The sequence below is a fragment of the Dendronephthya gigantea genome, unplaced genomic scaffold (genome assembly GCF_004324835.1).
Source record: "Dendronephthya gigantea isolate DGI-Jeju-01 unplaced genomic scaffold, DenGig_1.0 000023F, whole genome shotgun sequence".
In the NCBI taxonomy this organism is placed as follows: Eukaryota; Metazoa; Cnidaria; class Anthozoa; order Malacalcyonacea; family Nephtheidae; genus Dendronephthya; species Dendronephthya gigantea.
Window position 1 is genome coordinate 1,187,016 of NW_021163033.1, and position 20,184 is coordinate 1,207,199.

Genomic DNA, 20,184 nt, shown 5'->3' on the forward strand with positions numbered 1-20,184 from the left:
AACGGTACCGACACAAACAAGGAAAGTTCGATGATTTTTAATATAGTCCACGATTGTGAAGGACGAGCCAGAAGTACTTTGGGTCACTGGATTTGAACTTAAGCTCTTTAGGGATTTCTTATGATTCACAAGTGCCCGACATACTTTATAGTAAAGAACAGCCATCACTACTGTTGGCGCATTGTATACAAATATAAAATATGCAAAATAGAATTTCCCCTGATAGATCGTATAAGCCAGGGAGTTCTTCTGGACAAAACATGACCACACGTGTGCTCCATAACCTACGATGAAGCCAAGAATGTAGCCCAAACCACAAACAATTTTCAATTTTCTTCTGCTGATCTCTGGTTTCAAGGGATGAACAGTAGCGCGATAACGAAGAACTGCAATCATCAACATCATGTATATTCCTGCGATATGAAAGATCTGTTTAATTTTACGAATATGACAATAAGTTTTGGCGGGCATTGCTTTGCCAAAGGAGAGCTCATAATGGAGTTTGATGCAAATGACTACAACCAGCCATCCCAGATCACAGATGGCGAGGTGTAAAACAAGAAAGTAGTAGTTGTTCTTCAACAGTCTTCTTTGTCTTAAAATTGAGATGATGACCAAAATGTTGCCGAGAATTCCAAACACAACAATTGAAAGAATAATATATTTATATGCAGGACCATCCATCGTTTCTCTCAAGTGGTGAAAAATCTGTATTTCGTGTCTGATATGAGTATGATATTCAGCCGGGGTCAAACTAGCAGCTCGTTTGTGCCATTGCGTTGAAAAACAGAACAAATTGCAAAAACAATTTACTTTAAACATCTTAGAGCAATATAACGACGCTATGTACCAGATGTATTCCACCAATTAGAAGTGAACACGTAACGACCAAGCGTGACCTAGTGCTAAGGTATAAAAATATATATTGTTGCTAATGCAAGATTTCAACAAGTTCATTGTTTTTCCCTAACTTCCTAACATAAGGCAGCTGAATGAATGTATTTTGAAATTGAATTTTATGAAACACTCATGCAATAACTGATGCTAATTGCTTAACTACAGTTTGCGATGGTTTTTAAAATTTTCAGTAAAAGATTCATCTTGCAGCAATGTTTATGATATAGTCTTACTTACAAAGTAAAAACTACAAAGATATTAATGTTTTGGAAATGCTCTTTGTAAAAGCAGTCAGCTTCTGAGTTCTTTCGTAAATATTAAAACTGGGCTGGTGCATTTTATTCGTTGCAAAATGTTAACTTATATCTTATAACATCTAGACCAGAACATCTATCCAGAAAGTCTATATTAAGTTTACAAATGCTCTTTATTAATGACAGTTTTGAGTATTTCATGAATATTAACGAATTTAAAAATTTGCCAGATGCATCACGTCTCAATAACATTGAATGAATTTCTGCGCCATTTATTTTGTGTTTTCTCTGAATATCTTGGGACATGTCGCAGCTCTCGGAAGCTTTCGTCCAATTGGATAATGTTTTTCTATGCTTTCTAAAGAACGAAGCTATGCTATTGGTTGAAACAGAAATGTATTGTAAGGTTCAGCCAATGAAAATCATACCCAATATCTTTGCAGTTAACAATGGGTGAAAATTATATTTATTATAATTATTCACTAATATATTATCAGGAAATTATTTCTGTCTAAACTGGTTTCCAGCAACGTGTTTTTCTTGCGCTCAATATCGCGTCTTCTCATAAAAGGCGGTTTAATTGCAACCGACACATTTTATTTTACTACAGTCCCACGCTACAGTTCTCAAAACGTTTCATAGTTTCGGGCGCGCTGCGTGTTCATGCAGAATTAAACATTTTCAGTCAACTAAATCTCGATTTATTTTTATGTTTCGTTTAATATACTTTAAACAAATGAAATTTTTAAACATTGCTATAAATATATATATACATAAATTACAACAATGCATGCGTCTGTCACATGCAATTGTCTGTAGGAATTGCACTACAAGTGTTTTTAAAACTATATTTCATACTAACCGAGTTTTATTACGGCAAATGGGGCTCAATTTCAAACATTTCATGCATGATAAAATATTTACACATTCACAATTTTTTAAACTTATTCAACACTTTATATGCGATAAGACCCTTCATAATATTATAGTAAGGACGTTCTGTTCTATAGTTATATAATGCGCGCATTTTTACGCTCACGCCTGTATTAAATAAAACCTGGCTAAAATCTTTTATAGTAATTTTTTATATGCTGTGGTATATATTTACAAGATTTGACTTCAAAATGTACATATGATCTCTATCAGTATACTGCATGGCATGGCTATCATTTTTCATGCGCGCAAAACATCAGTATTTTGAAACCTTATATAGGGATGAACCGCGTTTGTCCACCGTATATATAAGACTGTCTAATTGTCTTCTCGTGTTTTCTTGCAACAATTTCTCCCAAATTTAAGCATTCTTTTGTCCAATATTCCATAAACGAGAGGATTGGCTGAACACGATCCAGAAACTCTTAAAACATCAGATAAATTCCAAAACCAAACATGTTTCATCAGAAGATCATGTCTGTCGGCGATGTAGAAAATAAGAACTATAGACATGGGAAGATTTCCAACTCCATAGCAAAGAACGGTACCGACACAAACAAGGAAAGTTCGATGATTTTAAATATAGTTCACGATTATGAAGGACGAGCCAGAAGTACTTTCAACCACTGTATTTTAACCTAAACTCTTCAATCTTTCTTTATGCTTCATGAGAACCAAACATACTTTAAAATAGAGTACAACCATCACTACTGTTGGAGCATTATAAACGAATATAAAATATGCCCAAAGGCAATCCCGATAAATTGTATAAACAATGGAGTTGTTCTGGACAAAGCATGACCATGCATGTGCTCCATAGCCTACGATGAAGCCAAGAATGTAGCCAAAACCACAAACAATTGAATGAGTGAATTCTGCGCCATTTGTTTTGCGTTTTCACTGAATATCTTTGCAGTTAAAAACGACTGAAAATTATATTTATTGTAATTACTCACTAATATATTATCAGGAAATTATTTCTGTCTAAACTGGTTTCCAGCAACGTTTTTTTCTTGCGCTCGATATCGCGTCTTCTCATAAAAGGCGGTTTGATTGCAACTGACACATTTTACTACAGTACCGCGCCAAAGTTCTAAAAACTTTTCATGGTTTCGAGCGCGCTGCGTGTTCTTGCAGAGTTGAACATTTTCAGTCAATAAATCTGATTTATTTTTATGTTTCATTTAATATACTTTAAACAAATGAAATTTTTAAACATTGCTTGGAATATATATACATAAATTACAACAACGCCGATGGGTCTGTCAAAATTGTCTGTAGGAATTGCACTATACAAATGTTTTTAAAACTATATGTTCAGAAAAGAGCGCTTGCTATCATCTCACCAAGCCAACCATACGAATCTAACTTGGAGACGTTTAACCTATCTTCTCTAAAAGATAGACGTTCTCAGTTATGCGAAAGGTGGTTCTCGTCTATCATGAATTCAGAATCTCATAAACTGCACAGCCTATTACCTCCCTTACAAGAAGAAAGCTACAACATTAGGAAGAAGCGGGTCTTTAATATCCCAATGATACGGACTGAACGCTTCAAGCGGACCTTTATCCCGTCTATGTGTGATATAACCAATTCACTTTGATAATTTGTATATATTTAAAATATTTTATAATTCGTGTGAATAAGCTTTTAATATTTCATGTAATATTTCAAAATTTTAAATATTTTATAACTTCAACTGTACATCAATTATACGCAATTCAGTTATTAGCTGCAATGTAATTGTTTTTTAATAGACTATCTCTATCTATCTATTTCATACTAACTCAGTTTTATTTCGCAAATGAGGCTCAATTTCAAACATTTCATGCATGATAAAATATTTAAACATTTACAAATTTTTAAACTTATTCAACACTTTATATGCGATAAGTCTCATAATATTATAGTAAGGACGTTCTGTTCCATATATAGTTATATATAATGCGTACATTTTTAAGCTCACGCCTGTATTAAATAAAACCTGGCTAAAAATTACAATAATTTTTTATTTGCTGTGGTATATATTTACAAGATTTGACTTTAAAACGTATATAAGGTTTCACAATACTGCATGATGTTTTGCGCGCATGGAAAATGATATATAGCCATGCATGCAGTATACTGATACAGATCATAGGGATCTATACCGTTTGTCCACTGTATATAACAAACACTGTCTAATTGTCTTCTCGTGTTTTCTTGCAACAAATTCTCCAAAATTTGAGCAATTTTTTGTCCAATATTCCATAAACGAGAGGATTGGCTGAACACGATCCAGCAACTCTTAAAACATCAGATAAATACCATAACCAAGCATGTTCTTTCGGAGGATCATCGCCGAAGAGCAAAACACAAAGCCCAGTCATGGGAATATGTCCAACTCCATAGCAAAGAACGGTACCGACACAAACAAGGAAGGTTCGATGATTTTTAATATAGTTCACGATTGTGAAGGAGGAGCTAGAAGCACTTTGAATCACTGGATTTGAACCTAAGCTCTTAAGATATTTGTTTTGGTTCACGAGTGCCCGATATACTTTATAATAAAGTACAGCCATAACTACTGTTGGAGCATTGTATACAAATATAAAATATGCATAATAGAATTTCCCCTCATAGGTCGTGTAAGCCAGGGAGTTCTTCTTGACAAAGCATGACCACGCATGTGCTCCATAGCCTACGATGAAGCCAAGAATGTAGCCCAAACCACAAACAATTTTCAATTTCTTTCTGCTGAAGTCTGGTTTCAAGGGATGAACAGTAGCGCGATAACGAAGAACTGCAATGATCAACATCATGTAGACTCCTGCAATATGAAAGATCTGTTTAGTTTTACGAATATGGCAATAAGTTTTGGCGGGCATTTCTTTGCCAAGGGAGAGCTCATAATGGAGTTTGATGCAAACGACTACAACCAGCCATTCCAGATCACAGATGGCGAGGTGTAAAACAAGAAAGTAGTAGTTGTTCTTCAACAGTCTTCTTTGTCTTAATATGGAGATGATGACCAAAATATTGCCGAGAATTCCAAACACAACAATTGAATGAATAGTATATCTATATGCAGGATCCACCATCGTTTCTCTCAAGTGGTGAAAAATCTGTATTTCGTGTCTGATATGAGTATGATATTCAGCCTGGGTCAAACTAGCAGCTCGTTTGTGCCATTGCGTTGAAAAACAGAACAAATTGCAAAAACAATTTACTTTAAACATCTTAGAGCAATATAACGAGGCTATGTACCAGATGTATTCCACCAATTAAAAGTGAACACGTAACGACCAAGCGTGACCTAGTGCTAAGGTATAAAAATATATATTGTTGCTAATGCAAGATTTCAACAAGTTCATTGTTTTTCCCTAACATAAGGCAGCTGAATGAATGTATTTTAAAATTGAATTTTATGAAACACTCAATAACTGATGCTAATTGCTTGACTACAGTTTGCGATGGTTTTTAAAATTTTCAGTAAAAGATTCATCTTGCAACAATGTTTATGATATAGTCTTATTTACAAAGTAAAAACTACAAAGATATTAATGTTTTGGGAATGCTCTTAGTAAAAAACAGTCAGCTTCTGAGTTCTTTCGTAAATATTAAAGCTGGGCTGGTGCATTGCATTCGTTGCAAAATGTTAACTGCGTACGGGCGCGCTGCATGTTCTTGCAGAGTTAAACATTTTCAGTCAACTAAATCTCGATTTATTTTTATGTTTTGTTTAATATACTTTAAAGAAATGAAATTTTTAAACATTGCTATAAATATATATGCATAAATTACAACAATGCATGCGTCTGTCACATGTACAATTGTCAGTAGGAATTGCACTACAAGTGTGTTTAAAACTATATTTCATACTAACTGAGTTTTATTACGGCAAATGAGGTTCAATTTCAAACATTTCTTGCATGATAAAATATTTAAGAATTCACAAATTTTAAACTTATTCAACACTTTATATGCGATAAGTCTCATAATATTATAGTAAGGACGTTCTACTTCATAGTTCAATAATGCGTAGATTTTTACGTTTACGACTGTATTAAATAAAACCTGCATGCATTGACTTTAGAAAGTAAAATACTGCATCAAAATACTCATGTTTTGCGGGCATGAAAAATGATAGGCATGCATGCAGTGTACTGATGCACAGTGGCGCAGCCAGTCTGACGATTTTGTCCGGCTATGTAAATTTCTAGTTATTACAATTATTCATTTTTTTAGAAATTTATTGTTTTCACAGTCAATGAACACCAAAATATTAGCATAGCGGGACAAATCGTCAGGCTGGCTACGCTACTGCTGATACAGATCATAGGGATGTACCGCGTTTGTCCACCATAACAAAGACTATCTAATTGTCTTCTCGTCTTTTCTTGCGACAAATTCTCCAAAATTTGAGCATTCTTTTGTCCAGTATTCCATAAACGAGAGGATTAGCTGAACACGATCCAGCAGATCCAGTAGCACTATAGAAAAAGTTCTTTAGTCCAGGTAGTGTCACCGTTTAAACGCTGAAGGTTTAGAAATATAATATAATAAATGCAAGATTTTTACAAGTTCACTGTTACTCATTAATTTCTTCCTAACATAAGGTAGCTCAATGTATTTTGAAATGAAAGTTTATGAAAGCCCCATACAAAAACGCTATAAGTGCTTGCTTAGACGCTAGACAGTAGACGCTGAGCACTTGAGTACAGTTTACAATGGTTTTTGAAATTTTATTAAAAGATTACACAGCAAAAATATACAGAAAAATTAAATTTTGTGAATGCTCGCAATAAAAGACGGCCCTTTTTATTTTAAAAGTTTCCACAATTTTTTAACTGGAGCTTTTGGAATTACATTTATTGCAAAACGTTAACTTATATTTCAGATCATCGAACCATAAACCACATTGAAGGAACTTGTAAAGTCCGTATTGCAGCTTGAAATATAACATTTTACTATTTAGGCTGTTTTTATTGAAATCTTACCGATTCGTCTTTCTACATGTGATTACGATATAAAAAAAATGGACAAATTTTATACTACGGTATAAAATTTGAATGTTCTTAATAAATGGCAGTCATGCATGTATGTTCAGTTCTAAAGTTTATTCATGACAAATAATCGACTATAAGCAGGTGCATCACGGTCATCGCATGTAGACTAATGTTATTCAATACCGTCATCATTGCAAATTTGTGAAGGTTTATATATTGCTACTTTAAAAACCTTTGTTTCGATTAAACTTTATAATCAGTCGTATTTTAGGTGCACGTTCTGAAAACGCTTCACTATTTCCAAATGAATAAACAACTCTTATGTGTATATATAGACAAAAATATACAATATTTGATTCGAAATTAATCACATATCGTATTTTTTTACTGTTTTCGAATTGTTCCAAAGTAAAGAATTAGAATAACTGAATATTCTGTAGAAATATGCAAATGCTGTAGAGATACATTTAGTGAGTGTTGCATGGTAATATATCAAAATTGATAAATTAAAATCATACTAGCATATATTATAATAATTATATGCATTACAGAAAGCTCGGCTTCGCGACGTTAGCTGTCAGTTTTCAAGGCCGAAACTAGATGCAATAATTTGGGGGCTGCCAGAGAGTTGGCATTTTAGTTTGCGACACTATCTTGGCAATGATCACGTGTGTATGCGAGGATAACCTTTTTTTCCATACACCAAACATGCTATGAGGAGAATGACGAGATGATCCGGTTTAGGCCGAGCTAGCCACGTTTACAAAACAACAGCTAATGAGAAATATACGATCAGTTTATGTAATTTCTTCCCATAATTCTGTCCACGCGTGCTCGCGTGTAGTCCACGCAACGAGTTAAGGTGTTGTTGATGAAACAACCACAGCAGCATGAATAGATTTAGTGCTTTGATTGATTTAGTATTTATTTCTTTAGTTTTTTTGGAGATGTAAACAATTGACTACGTATATTCATTACTGCAATGATTTCTACATTGTTACCAATAATTCTAATTTATATATACACAATCCCCTGAGAGTTGAAGGTTTCCTGCGTTCACTTTCATATGAAAACCGCAACTTGGAAATATGGAAATGCTCTAGACATACATTTAGTGAATGTTGCATGGATGTAGATATATTACATCTATAAATTAAAGTCAACATGCATTGCAGCTCAGCTTCGCCTCGTCAGCTATCAGCTCACAGGGCTGAACTAGGAGGGCAGAACAGAATATATGAATATGCCCCCCTCCCCCTAATTATCCCATCTAGTTCGGCCCTGTCCGAGCTCAGCTCACTGAAATATATGACATTATTTCTTAATAAAAATTTCTCAAAAGCCATTACAAATGTTTATGAAACTAATGGCAATGCACTGACTAAGGCCTATTTCAGACTTTGAACTTTTCATGTGTTTAACATCATGTGAATGAACTTAAGGTTTTTGTTAAGTTCATTTGCATTTGATTCCGCCCGCGTAAGTGCAGCTACTCATACGTTCTAATGAATGAATGAATGAATGAATGAATTTATTGATCCATCTTTGGGTAAAAAGTACAATAGATTTACAAAATATATACAATACATACAATATATACAATATTAAAAGAGAGCTAAGAGAACTACATATATTTACATGCTCTTGCCATAAAGGATTGCTCGTGTCTATTAGTTTTAGAAATAATTTTAAAAGGTTTTTTTTCCTTAGATCGTATGGGTTTTCTCTGTAGTCCGGCAACAAAGAGTAACAAGGATGTGCCTCTTCTACTTGTATTTGTTTATGATGATTATGATAAGAACGTTCTGTTCCAAAGTTATAAAATGCGAATATTTTTAAATTTTTGTCCGTTTAAATTCTGGTTAAATTTTATTTTACGATTTATGCGATAGTGTATTCCCATATTCTGGTATACGGAAAGTGAACGAAACATTGAGATATCCAAGTCTTGTTTTTGAAAGGTCATTGTCAGTAAATATAGATCATATAGGGATGTGCTGTTTGTTCACCGTATAATTGTCTTGTCCTCTTCATTTTCTCTTGAAACAAATTCGCCAAAATTTGAAAAATTCTCTGTCCAATATTCCATAAATAAGAGGATTAACTGAACACGATCCTGCAACTCTTAAAATATCATCGAAATAGTCTATCAAAATATATTTATGGTCTAATTTTGCCTGCCGATGATGTGCAAAATAAGATGAACTGACATGGGAAGATTTCCAACTCCATAGCAAAGAACGGTACCGACACAAACAAGGAAGCTTCGACGGTTTTTAAGATAGTTCACGATTGTGAAGGACGAGCCAGAAGTACTTTGAACCACTGGATTTGAACCTAAGCTTTTTAGATATTTGTTCTGCTTCACGAGTGCCCGATATACTTTACAATAAAGTACAGCCATTACTACTGTCGGAGCATAATAAAGGAATATAAAATATGCATAATCGAACCTTCTGTAGATCGTACCAGCAAGGGAGTTCTTCTGGACAAAACATAAGGGGGCACTTTCTCCGTAGCCTGCGATCAAGCCAAGAATGTAGCCTAAACCACAAACAATTTTCAATTTCCTTCTGCTGATGTCTGGTTTCAAGGGATGAACAGTAGCGCGATAACGAAGAACTGCAATCATCAACATCATGTACATTCCTGCGATATGAAAGATGACCTTTATCATATAAAACAGACAATACGTTTTGTTAGGCGGCTTGCTACGAAAGAGCTCGTGTTGGACGAAGGTGGAAATGATTACGACCAGCCATCCCAGATCACAGATGGCGAGGTGTAAAACAAGAAAGTAGTAGTTGTTTTTTAACAGTCTTCTTTGTCTCAATATGGAGATAATGACCAAAATGTTGCCGAGAATTCCAAATACAACAACTGAAGTATAAGTATATACATATGCAGCTGGATACCCCATCGTTTTTTTTAGGATGTAGAAATTCTGACTTTCGTGTCGGATATCAGTATGATACTCAGGGTCAAACTGGCAGCTTCCGTTGAAAAACAGAAAAAATTGCAAAAACAATTTACTTTAAACATCTTAGAGCAATGTAAACGAGGCTATGTACCAGATGTATTCCACCAATCAGAAGTAAACACGTAACGACCATGCGTGACGTAGTGTTATAGACAAAGTGTCCAGGTAATGCCACCGTTTGAACGCTGAAGATTTAGAAATATAATATAATAAATTCATGCAAGATTTTTGCAAATTCACTGTTACTCATTAACTTCTTCCTAATATAAGGTTGCTCAATGTATTTTAAAATGAAAGTTTATGAAAGCCCCATACAAAAAGTGCTTGCTTAGACGCTAGACAGTAGACGCTGAGCACTTGAGTACAGTTTACAATGGTTTTTGTAATTGTATTAAAAGATTACACAGCAAAATATACAGAGAAATTAAATTTTGTAAATGCTCGAAATAAAAGACGGCCCTTTTTATTTTAAAAGTTTCCACAATTTTTTAACTGGGGCTTTTGGAATTACATTTATTGCAAAACGTTAACTTATATTTCAGATTATCGAACCATATAAACCACTTTGAACCACTCCGTATTGCAGCTTAAAATGTAACATTTTACTATATTAAGGCTGGTTTTTTTTTTGAAGTTTTACCGATTCGTCTTTCTACATGCATGTGATTACGATATAAAAATATGGACAAATTTTACACTACGGTATAAAATTCGAATGTTCTTAATAAATGGCAGTCATGCATGCTCAGTTCTAAAGTTTATTCATGACAAATAATCGACTATAGGCAGGTGCATCACGTTCATTGCATGTAGACTAATGTTATTCAATACTGTCATCATTGCAAATTTGTGAAGGTTTATTTACTGCTACTTTAAAATACTTTGTTTCGATTAAACTTTATAATCAGTCGTATTTTAGGTGCACGTTCTGAAAACGCATCACTATTTCGAAATGAATAAACAACTCTTATGTGTATCTATAGACGAAAATATACAGCATTTGATTCGAAATCAATCGCGTATCGTATTTTACATTGTTTTCGAATTGTTCCAAAGTAAAGAATTAGAATAACTGAATATTCTGTAGAAATATGCAAATGCTGTAGAGATACATTTAGTGAGTGTTGCATGGTTGTGGATATATCAAATTGATAAATTAATATCATAATAGTATATATTATAATAATTATATGCATTACAGAAAGCTCGGCTTAACGACGTTAGCTGTCAGTTTTCAAGGCTGAAACTAGATGCAATAATTTGGGGGTTGCCGGAAAGCTGGCATTGTAGTTTGCGACACTATCTTGGCAATGATCACGTGTGTATGCCAGGATAACTTTATTTTCCATACACCAAACATGCTATGAGGAGTATATGACGAGATGATCCGCTTTAGGCCGAGTTGGCCACGTTTACGAAACTACAGTTGATGAACAATAGTCGATGAAAAACGCAAACTAAGGCACTAACCACGCTTGGTCTTGTCAGCTACCTCTGTAGCTCAGTGGCAAGAGCATTGCACCGGCATCGCAAAAGCGTAGGTTATTCGATTCCTGCTGGAGGACCGATAGTTGACTAATTTTTCTCAACTGTTCCTGGCTTGAATTGAGTTGTGTGTGATGCCACTCAAAATTAAGACCCTTTAAAAACCTTTAGATTAGTTTACGTAATTACTTTCAATAATTCTGCCCACGCGTGCTCGCGTGTAGTCCACGCAACGAGTTAAGGTATTGTTTATAAAACAACCAGAGCAGCATTCATAGATTTCGTACTTTGATTGATTTAGTATTTATTTCTTTAGTTATTCTGGACAATTCACCACGTATATTCATTACTGCATTGATTTCTACATTATTACTAATAATTATAATTATATACAATCCCCGGATAGTTGAAGGTTTCCGTGCGTTCAACTTCTTAAGAAGACCGCAACTTGGAAATATGCAAATACTCTTGAGATACATTTAGTGAATGTTGCATGGATCTAGATATATTACATCGATAAATTGAAGCCAACATGCATTGTAGCTCAGCTTTGCCTCGTCAGTTATCAGCTCACAGGAGCGAACTATATGCGCGATAATTTGAGAGGGCATTTGTCGGGCAGAACAGAATATATGAATATGCACCCCTCAAATTATCGCATCTAATTCGGCCCGTCCGAGCTCAGCTCATGGTATAATTTTTAAATATATGACATGATTTCTTAAGAAGAATTACTCAAAAGCCATTACAAATGTTCATGAAACTAATGACAATGCACTGACCAAGGCCTGTTTCAGACTTTTCATGTGTTTAACATAATGTGAATGAACTAAAGTGTTTGTTAAGTTCATTTGCGTTTGACTCAGCCCGCGCCTAAGTGCAGGTACTCCTAAGTTCTCATGATGATTATGATAAGAACGTTCTGTTCCAAAGTTATAACATGCGAACATTTTTATATTTTTGTCCGTTTAAATCCTGGTTAAATTCTATTTTACGATTTATGCGGTAGTGTATTCCCATGTTCTGGTATACGGAAAGTGAACGAAACATCGAAATATCCGAGTCTTGTTTTTGAAAAGTCATTGTCAGTAGATATAGATCATAGGGATGTGCTGTTTGTTAACCGCATAATTGTCTTGTCCTCTTCATTTTCTCTTGAAACAAATTCGCCAAAATTTGAACAATTTTCTGTCCAATATTCCATAAATAAGAGGATTAACTGAACACGATCCAGCAACTCTTAAAATATCATCAAAATACTCTATCAAAATATATTCATGGGCTAGATTTTGCCTGCCGATGATGTGCAAAATAAGATGAACTGACATGGGAAGATTTCCAAATCCATAGCAAAGAACGGTACCGACACAAACAAGGGAAGTTCGATGGTTTTTAAGATAGTTCACGATTATGAAGGACGAGCCAGAAGCACTTTGGGCCACTGGATTTGAACCTAGGCTCTTCAGGGATTTTTTGTGATTCACGAGTGCCCGACATACTTTATAGTAAAGTACAGCCATCGCTACTGTCGGCGCATAATAAAGGAATATAAAATATGCATCATCGAACCTTCTATAGATCGTATCAGCAAGTGAGTTCTGCTCGACAAAACATAACGGGGCACGTTCTCCATAGCCTGCGATCAGGCCAAGAATGTAGCCCAAACCACAAACAATTTTCAATTTTCTTCTGCTGATGTCTGGTTTCAAGGGATGAACAGTAGCGCGATAACGAAGAACTGCAATGACCAACATCATGTAGACACCTGCGACATGAAAGATATGTCTTGTCCTTTTTAAAAGACAATATGGTTTGCCAGACTTTTCTTCGTCACGAAAGAGCTTGTGTTGGACATAGGTGGAAATCGTTACAACCAGCCATCCTAGATCACAGATGGCGAGGTGTAAAACAAGAAAGTAGTAGTTGTTTTTTAAGAGTCTTCTTTGTCTCAATATGGAGATGATGACCAAAATGTTGCCGAGAATTCCAAACACAACAACTGAAGTATAAGTATATACATACGCAGCTGGAAACCCCATCGTTTCTTTTAGGATGTAGAAATTCTGTATTTCGTGTCTGATATCAGTATGATATTCAGGGTCAAATTGGCAGCTTCTTTGTGCCGCTGCGTTGAAAAACGGAACAAATTGCCAACAATTAAAACAATTTACTTGAAACATCTTAGAGCAATGTAAACGAGGCTATGTACCAGATGTATTCCACCAATCAGAAGTGAACACGTAACGACCATGCGTGACGTAGCACTATAGACAAAGTTTTTTAGTCCAGGTAATGTCACCGTTTGAAGAATAGAAAGTAGTAGCTATAATAAATGCGAGATTTTTACAAGTTCACCGTAATTCCCCAATTTCCTAACATAAGGTAGCTCAATGTATTTTGAAAATAAAGTTTATAAAAGCCTCAAGTGCTTGCTTATAGACGCTAGACAGTAGTCACTCAGCTTTTGAGTACAGTTTACGATGGTTTTTGAAAGTTTTATGAAAAGATTAAAATGCAAAAAACTACAGAGAAATTAAATTTTAGGTATACTCGCAATAAAAGTTCTTTTTATTTTAAAAGTTTCATCAAATTTTAGCTGGTGGTGGATTACATTTATTGCAAAACGTATTTCACATCATCGTGCTATCATAAACGACTTCGAAGGAATTTGTAAAGTCCGTATTGCAGCTTAAAATATAGCATTTTACTATATTTACTGTCATCATTGCAGTCGTATTTTAGGTGCACGTTCTAAAAACGTTTCACTATTTCAAAATTAATAAACAACTCTTATGTGTATATATAAAAAAATACAAAATTTGATTCGCAATTGATCGCGTATCGTATTTTTTTCATTTTTTTCCATTTCCATTTTTTTTATACTAGTATATATTATATGCATTACTTTATTTATGGGATTACTTTATTTTCCATACACCAAACATGCTGCGAGCGAGGAGTATGACGAAATGATCCGGTTTAGGAAACTATGTTTTCTATTTCTTAAATAAAACGGCAAAAATGACGAGAGAACAACGCTGCAGCCATCAGTCAAGCCATGTGTGATGGCGTATATATGTATAATATGACGTGTTCATTTTGGAAAAATTGTGGATACGAAGATAATCTCTCACGTGCAATCTCAAAATACCCGGGCACTGGAGGGCTCAGAGAGTCAGAGGTTATGGCACCCGTAGTTCGCTTTAATTTCACCAGCTTGAGAAGGATTATCGTAATTGAATAAGCTGACGTGTATAGATTACGGATTTACGGTGATGATTTATTCATCTAGAAAGCACATCAACAACTTCCGAATTGTCCTGTCCTCTTCTCCTCGAGCAGCGTCGCCAAAATTTGACCAATTTCTTGTCCAATATTCCATAAACGAGAGGATTGGCTGAACACGATCCAGCAGCTCTTAAAACTTCAGCTAAATACCAAAACCAAACATGATTCACCAAAAGATCATCTCTGTCGACGATGTGCAAAATAAGAACTACAGACATGGGAAGATTTCCAACTGCATAGCAAAGAACGGTACCGACACAAACAAGAAAAGTTCGATGATTTTTAATATAGTTCACGATTGTGAAGGACGAGCCAGAAGTACTTTGGGCCACTGGATTTGAACCTAAGCTCTTCAGATATTTGTTTTGGTTTCCAAGTGCCTGATATACTTTATAATAAAGTACAGCCATTACTACTGTGGGAGGATAATAAAAGACTATTATTGTGAATCCATCATCGACCTTCGAATAGTTCTTATAAGCCAGGGAGTCCCGCTGGACAAAACATATTGGCACTAGTGCTCCATAGCCTGCGATCAGGCCAAGAATGTAGCCCAAATAACAAACAATTTTCAATTTTCTTCTGCTGATCCCTGGTTTCAAGGGATGAACAGTAGCGCGATAACGAAGAACTGCAATCATCAACATCATGTATATTCCTGCGACATGAAATAGATACCTTATTCTGTTGAACGAGCAAAAGGTTTTGGAAATCGTTTTTTCGAAATTATACAGCTCGTGTTGCACGTAGATTGAGAACATTACAACCAGCCATCCCAGATCACAGATGGCGAGGTGTAGAACAAGAAAGTAGTAGTCGTTCTTCAGCAGTCTTCGTTGTCTGAATATGGAGATGATAACCAAAATATTGCCGAGAATTCCAAATGCAACTATCGAGGCATAGGGATATTTAAATGCAGTTGGCTTCTCCATCGTGTATATCTTGAAGAACTTGAAGTTCTGTCTCGGTTGCCAAACCCTATGGCATTTGAAATCAACGATAACATGCGATTCTTTTATACCGTTGTGCGTTGACGTACGACAAATCGAATTTTAACGACAGCCTACGCTAGCTGATATTTCAGCGTAGCGTAAACGACGATCTATATAAACCAGATGTGTTCTACCAATCAGAGCAATGCACGAAACACATTTCAGCCGTATACGTGATGCGACTCTATACTGTACACGTTTTTTTAATCGATTGAAATGATATATCTTTTATAACTATTGAAAAATTACGAATATCCTTCACGAATGTTGCGCGCGAAACACGAACCGCAGACGAGTGATTTTACGAGCTTTTCTTAACCCAAGACGCAAGTGTTTGGATCAGGCACATCCAAACACGAAACCATTAAGTATAATTATTCTATAAGAAAAACAACGTAGTCTTTTAAAATAAAAAACGAATTAAATTTCCGTGTTTGGATGGCCTGATCCAAACATGGGCTTCGACGAATCGAAACACGCGTTATATACATTTATTTTATACAGATATATTTCTTCGTATAACGTTATTTACAAAGATCGATGAATTACATTTAAGTTCAAGCTCTTGTAATTAATGTCATGCAGACATAGTTCAAGTGATCTTCATGAATATTATCTCAATCGCGCAGATGCATCACGTCTATTTTAATACACAAGCCATCTTACGCTATAAATGATATCATCGATCCCTTTGCAGAAATAATTCAAATTTAATTTGTAAGGTTTTCATTGCAAATTTAACAAAAGTTTGTGTAAGCAGCATAGGTTCGCGTCGAAATCAAGTTACACGGTATTCTTTTAGACCTGAACTTTTCATGCGCTGAATCGAATGCAAATGAACTTATAAACAAAGACTTTAGCTCATTAACATTAGGTTCGGCACACGAAAGTTCGACGACTGCAACGGACCTTATAGGTATATATATTTGTATTTATAAAAATGACATACATTTCCAAGGATAAGTCTTAAGTGGTTGCATGTATTAAAAAATGTTTCATGAATTGTTCTTTCATTTGATTAATATAATTTCATCGATTTAGCCGAAAATATCGCAAATGATTATTTTTAGGCATGATATATATAGCTATATCATTTCCTTCCGTTCCGCGCTTTTCGTATGCACGTATGAGCGCACGGAACAAATGGCGTGATGCGCCCAAATATGGACATGCCACGCCATTTACTCGCCATTTTCACGTCTTCTTTGACGTTCACTTCCTCGTGCTAATCGCCCTATTGTAAATAACGCCACGTAGTTTTTTCGCGCCAGTCCAGATGGAAATTGAATGTCGGTAGCTTAACCCCTGACAAACAACTTCCACGCGAAAAACTAGAGAGGATAATTCACATGACGGAGAATATCGTAGCATATAGAATTTTAGTTTTATAACGTTTCATCAACGGACGCTTTTGACATGTTAATAATTGTCATGCAGCTGACTCTCCATTAGCACTTGATTTATTGTTTCAAAGTTGTGTATACGATTCATACACAGAAAGAAAGAGTATTTCCATGAGTTCACACCTCAGCTTATTTTATATAAAACTTCTACTTATCATTAGCTCTGCAAGGAAATCCTTTTCATTACCTTAATTTTGGCTCCCCATCATGTAAAAAGAAAGATCATTTAACTACTACCATTAGACGAAATTTTATGCCTCAAATCAAATTCAAACCCATGCAGGATAAAACCTAGGATGGTTTTTTTGATCGCTCTAAAATTGCCAGTTGTTCGGTATAACTTTGATAAAACTTTTGTAATCTTAAATGGGGGGTCTTCTTTAATATTTGTTAGTTCCAAGTCTGCATTATTTTGCTTTCCAAGCTTATTTACAACGATTATTCAATACTGTTGCCAGAGACGTGCCGGGCGGGAAGCGTATTCGAAGTATAAATATTAAAGCCCAACATAGTGCTTTCAGTAAAGCCATAAGAGACAATTAGACCATTTGAAAAAAAGAATATATTTGGTAGTAACGTTTCGTCTTAACTTAAGACATCTTCAGACTAAATGATAAATTACAAGATAATTTGAATATCTGTAGACTAGTAATATATTTACAAGGTATCAATTTACAAAAGGTGATAACAAGGACAACGTAAGGACAATCGGTACATGAGAGGACAAGGGGACAGAACGTAACGACACGATGACAATACGAAGTAAGGACTAAAATAAATTGAGAGGGATAGAGTTGCCTTGAACATTAAGAGAAGGCTTAAGTTTGGTGATGAGCAGACTCTCATGTATCATTAGCTCATAAGAGTCAGATGAGGAAGAGAGGATATTCTGGTGTGTAACTATCAGAGCACTTGGGAATATCACCCATCACTGGTAAACAGACCTCAAGCCCTGTTATGTCCAGTATACATTCGCACCTAAAGGCTTGCGGACACCCGGCTAGCTTTGACGAATTTAGAATCCTCTCTTCCTCATCTGACTCTTATGAGCCAATGATACATGAGAGTCTCCTCATCACCAAACTTAAGCCTTCTCTTAATGTTCAAGGCAATTCTATCTCTTTCAATTTATTTTAGCCCTTACTTCGTATTGTCATTGTGTCCTTACGTTGTCCTTGTTATCACCTTTTGTAAATTGATACCTTGTAAATATATTACTAGTCTACATATATTCAAATTATCTTGTAATTTATCATTTAGTCTGAAGATGTCTTAAGTTAAGACGAAACGTTACTACCAAATATATTCTTTTTATTCTCAAATGGTCTAATTGTCTCTTATGGCTTTACTGAAAGCACTATGTTGGGCTTTAATATTTATTTACAACGGCGCTATCCATGCAGCTTTCGTTCAACTGGCTGCGTGCGATACTTACTGTTTACCTGTGTTTTTTTTTCTCTTTAGTCACTCGAAAACGGCCAAAAACCGGACGGGATTATTGTTGTCGTAAAATCTTTGAAGTCTTGGCCTAAAAACTGGCGTGACTGTGTAGCACGAGCGAGATTACAGTTTGAAAAGTATTACAATCATAAGGTAAAAATAGAACTTATATTAGTAATGTTCGGTCGAGTGAAAACGTTTGAAAAAAACTTTAGTGTTCTTGCCAGTGAATTCCATCCCAAGCCACTTGTGCGTCGAGACAAGTGATTGTTCGTATTTCTTAGCTGGATTTTGAAGTTTTCACGTTGTTAGAATAATTTTAGAGTTGGATATAAAATTTAAGGCCGGTGGGAAAATTAGGGGGAATTTAAGGCCATTTTCACCACATTCGGTGATTTAAACAGATTATCTTGGAGAATACCCCGCCTCTCACTCTCCCTCCCCGCCCATCACTTCCCCGCCCATCACTTCCCCGCCTATCACTCCCATCCCCGCCCATCATTCCCCGCCCATCACTCCCCTCCCCGCCCATCACTCCCCCGCCCCGCCCATCACCCCTCCGCCCGCCAATCACTCCCCCGCCCATCACTCCCCCTCCCCGCCCATCACTCCTCCCACCTCAGGCTTCCCACGAGTTAGAGGACAGTGCGTTGACACTGTCACCTTCAGCTCCAAACACGACAGTCGTGTACGCGGATGCATTTTGGGAATTGAATACCATTTGATATCTGAAAATGTATTCTAATTTTCAGGCTAAACAATTACTTCACTTGTTTCCGCGTGACACACGTTTGAGCGATGGAAGTAAGTGTCATCGAATTTATCGTTGTGTTTTAAGAGGCCGTACTCTTATCGAAATATATGTTATCAATTTTCATGGGCTTCAACTTGTTTATATTCCTTCATAGCGCTATTTTGGCAGTCTCCAAAGCGTCCACCGACTGCAATAGAGTTTGACGTTCACAATGAATTGTAAGTAGAGCTCAAGTTTTCAATAAACCCTGGAGCTATTGAGAGTTAATGTGTTTTCATACGATGATTATTATCTTTTAAGACACTACTCATTCCTGGAAAGTGCGTCAAGACTTCACGCGAACGTTCACAATATTCACTTCACTCCTGAGGTTTGTGACTGAATAAATCTCGGGATGCAGGCAGCCGTGAGGTTGCCAGGGACCTGGGGAAAGACTTAGAGATCCCTTATTACACCGTAATAATAGTCCCATAAGATTCTCGCATTTGCATTTACATTTTTGGCAAATATGATGTCTTGGGACCTTTTGTGGGGCCGCCTCGGGTTTCAGGGCGTGTTACACCCCCCCGGCACGAGTCCTCTTAATTGTACTTAGTGTAGCCCAAGCTAATCACCCTGTTTAGCCATAGAAAACACTTTTGTCTTAGGGAATTGACTCTATTCGGCTTTTTTCTTGTAGGATTTAACGAAGGAAGCTTTAATCCAGATTCTTCGCGATGTCAAAGTGCCAGAATTCGTACCATCAAACAAGGTATTTCAGTGTCGTACTG

General features: G+C 35.9%; 1 protein-coding gene across 2 annotated transcripts in view; it reads left to right on the forward strand.

The window, feature by feature from the left end:
* LOC114522546 (ubiquitin-like modifier-activating enzyme 6) overlaps positions 1-20,184 on the forward strand; it is a 44,311-nt gene that overhangs the window by 21,263 nt on the left and 2,864 nt on the right. For both annotated transcript variants that reach the window (XM_028543258.1, XM_028543259.1), the window contains exons 25-29: positions 18,685-18,813; positions 19,413-19,464; positions 19,569-19,632; positions 19,715-19,784; positions 20,094-20,165. In XM_028543258.1, coding sequence (XP_028399059.1) covers positions 18,685-18,813; positions 19,413-19,464; positions 19,569-19,632; positions 19,715-19,784; positions 20,094-20,165 — 387 coding nt within the window. The remainder of the gene's footprint in view (positions 1-18,684; positions 18,814-19,412; positions 19,465-19,568; positions 19,633-19,714; positions 19,785-20,093; positions 20,166-20,184) is intronic.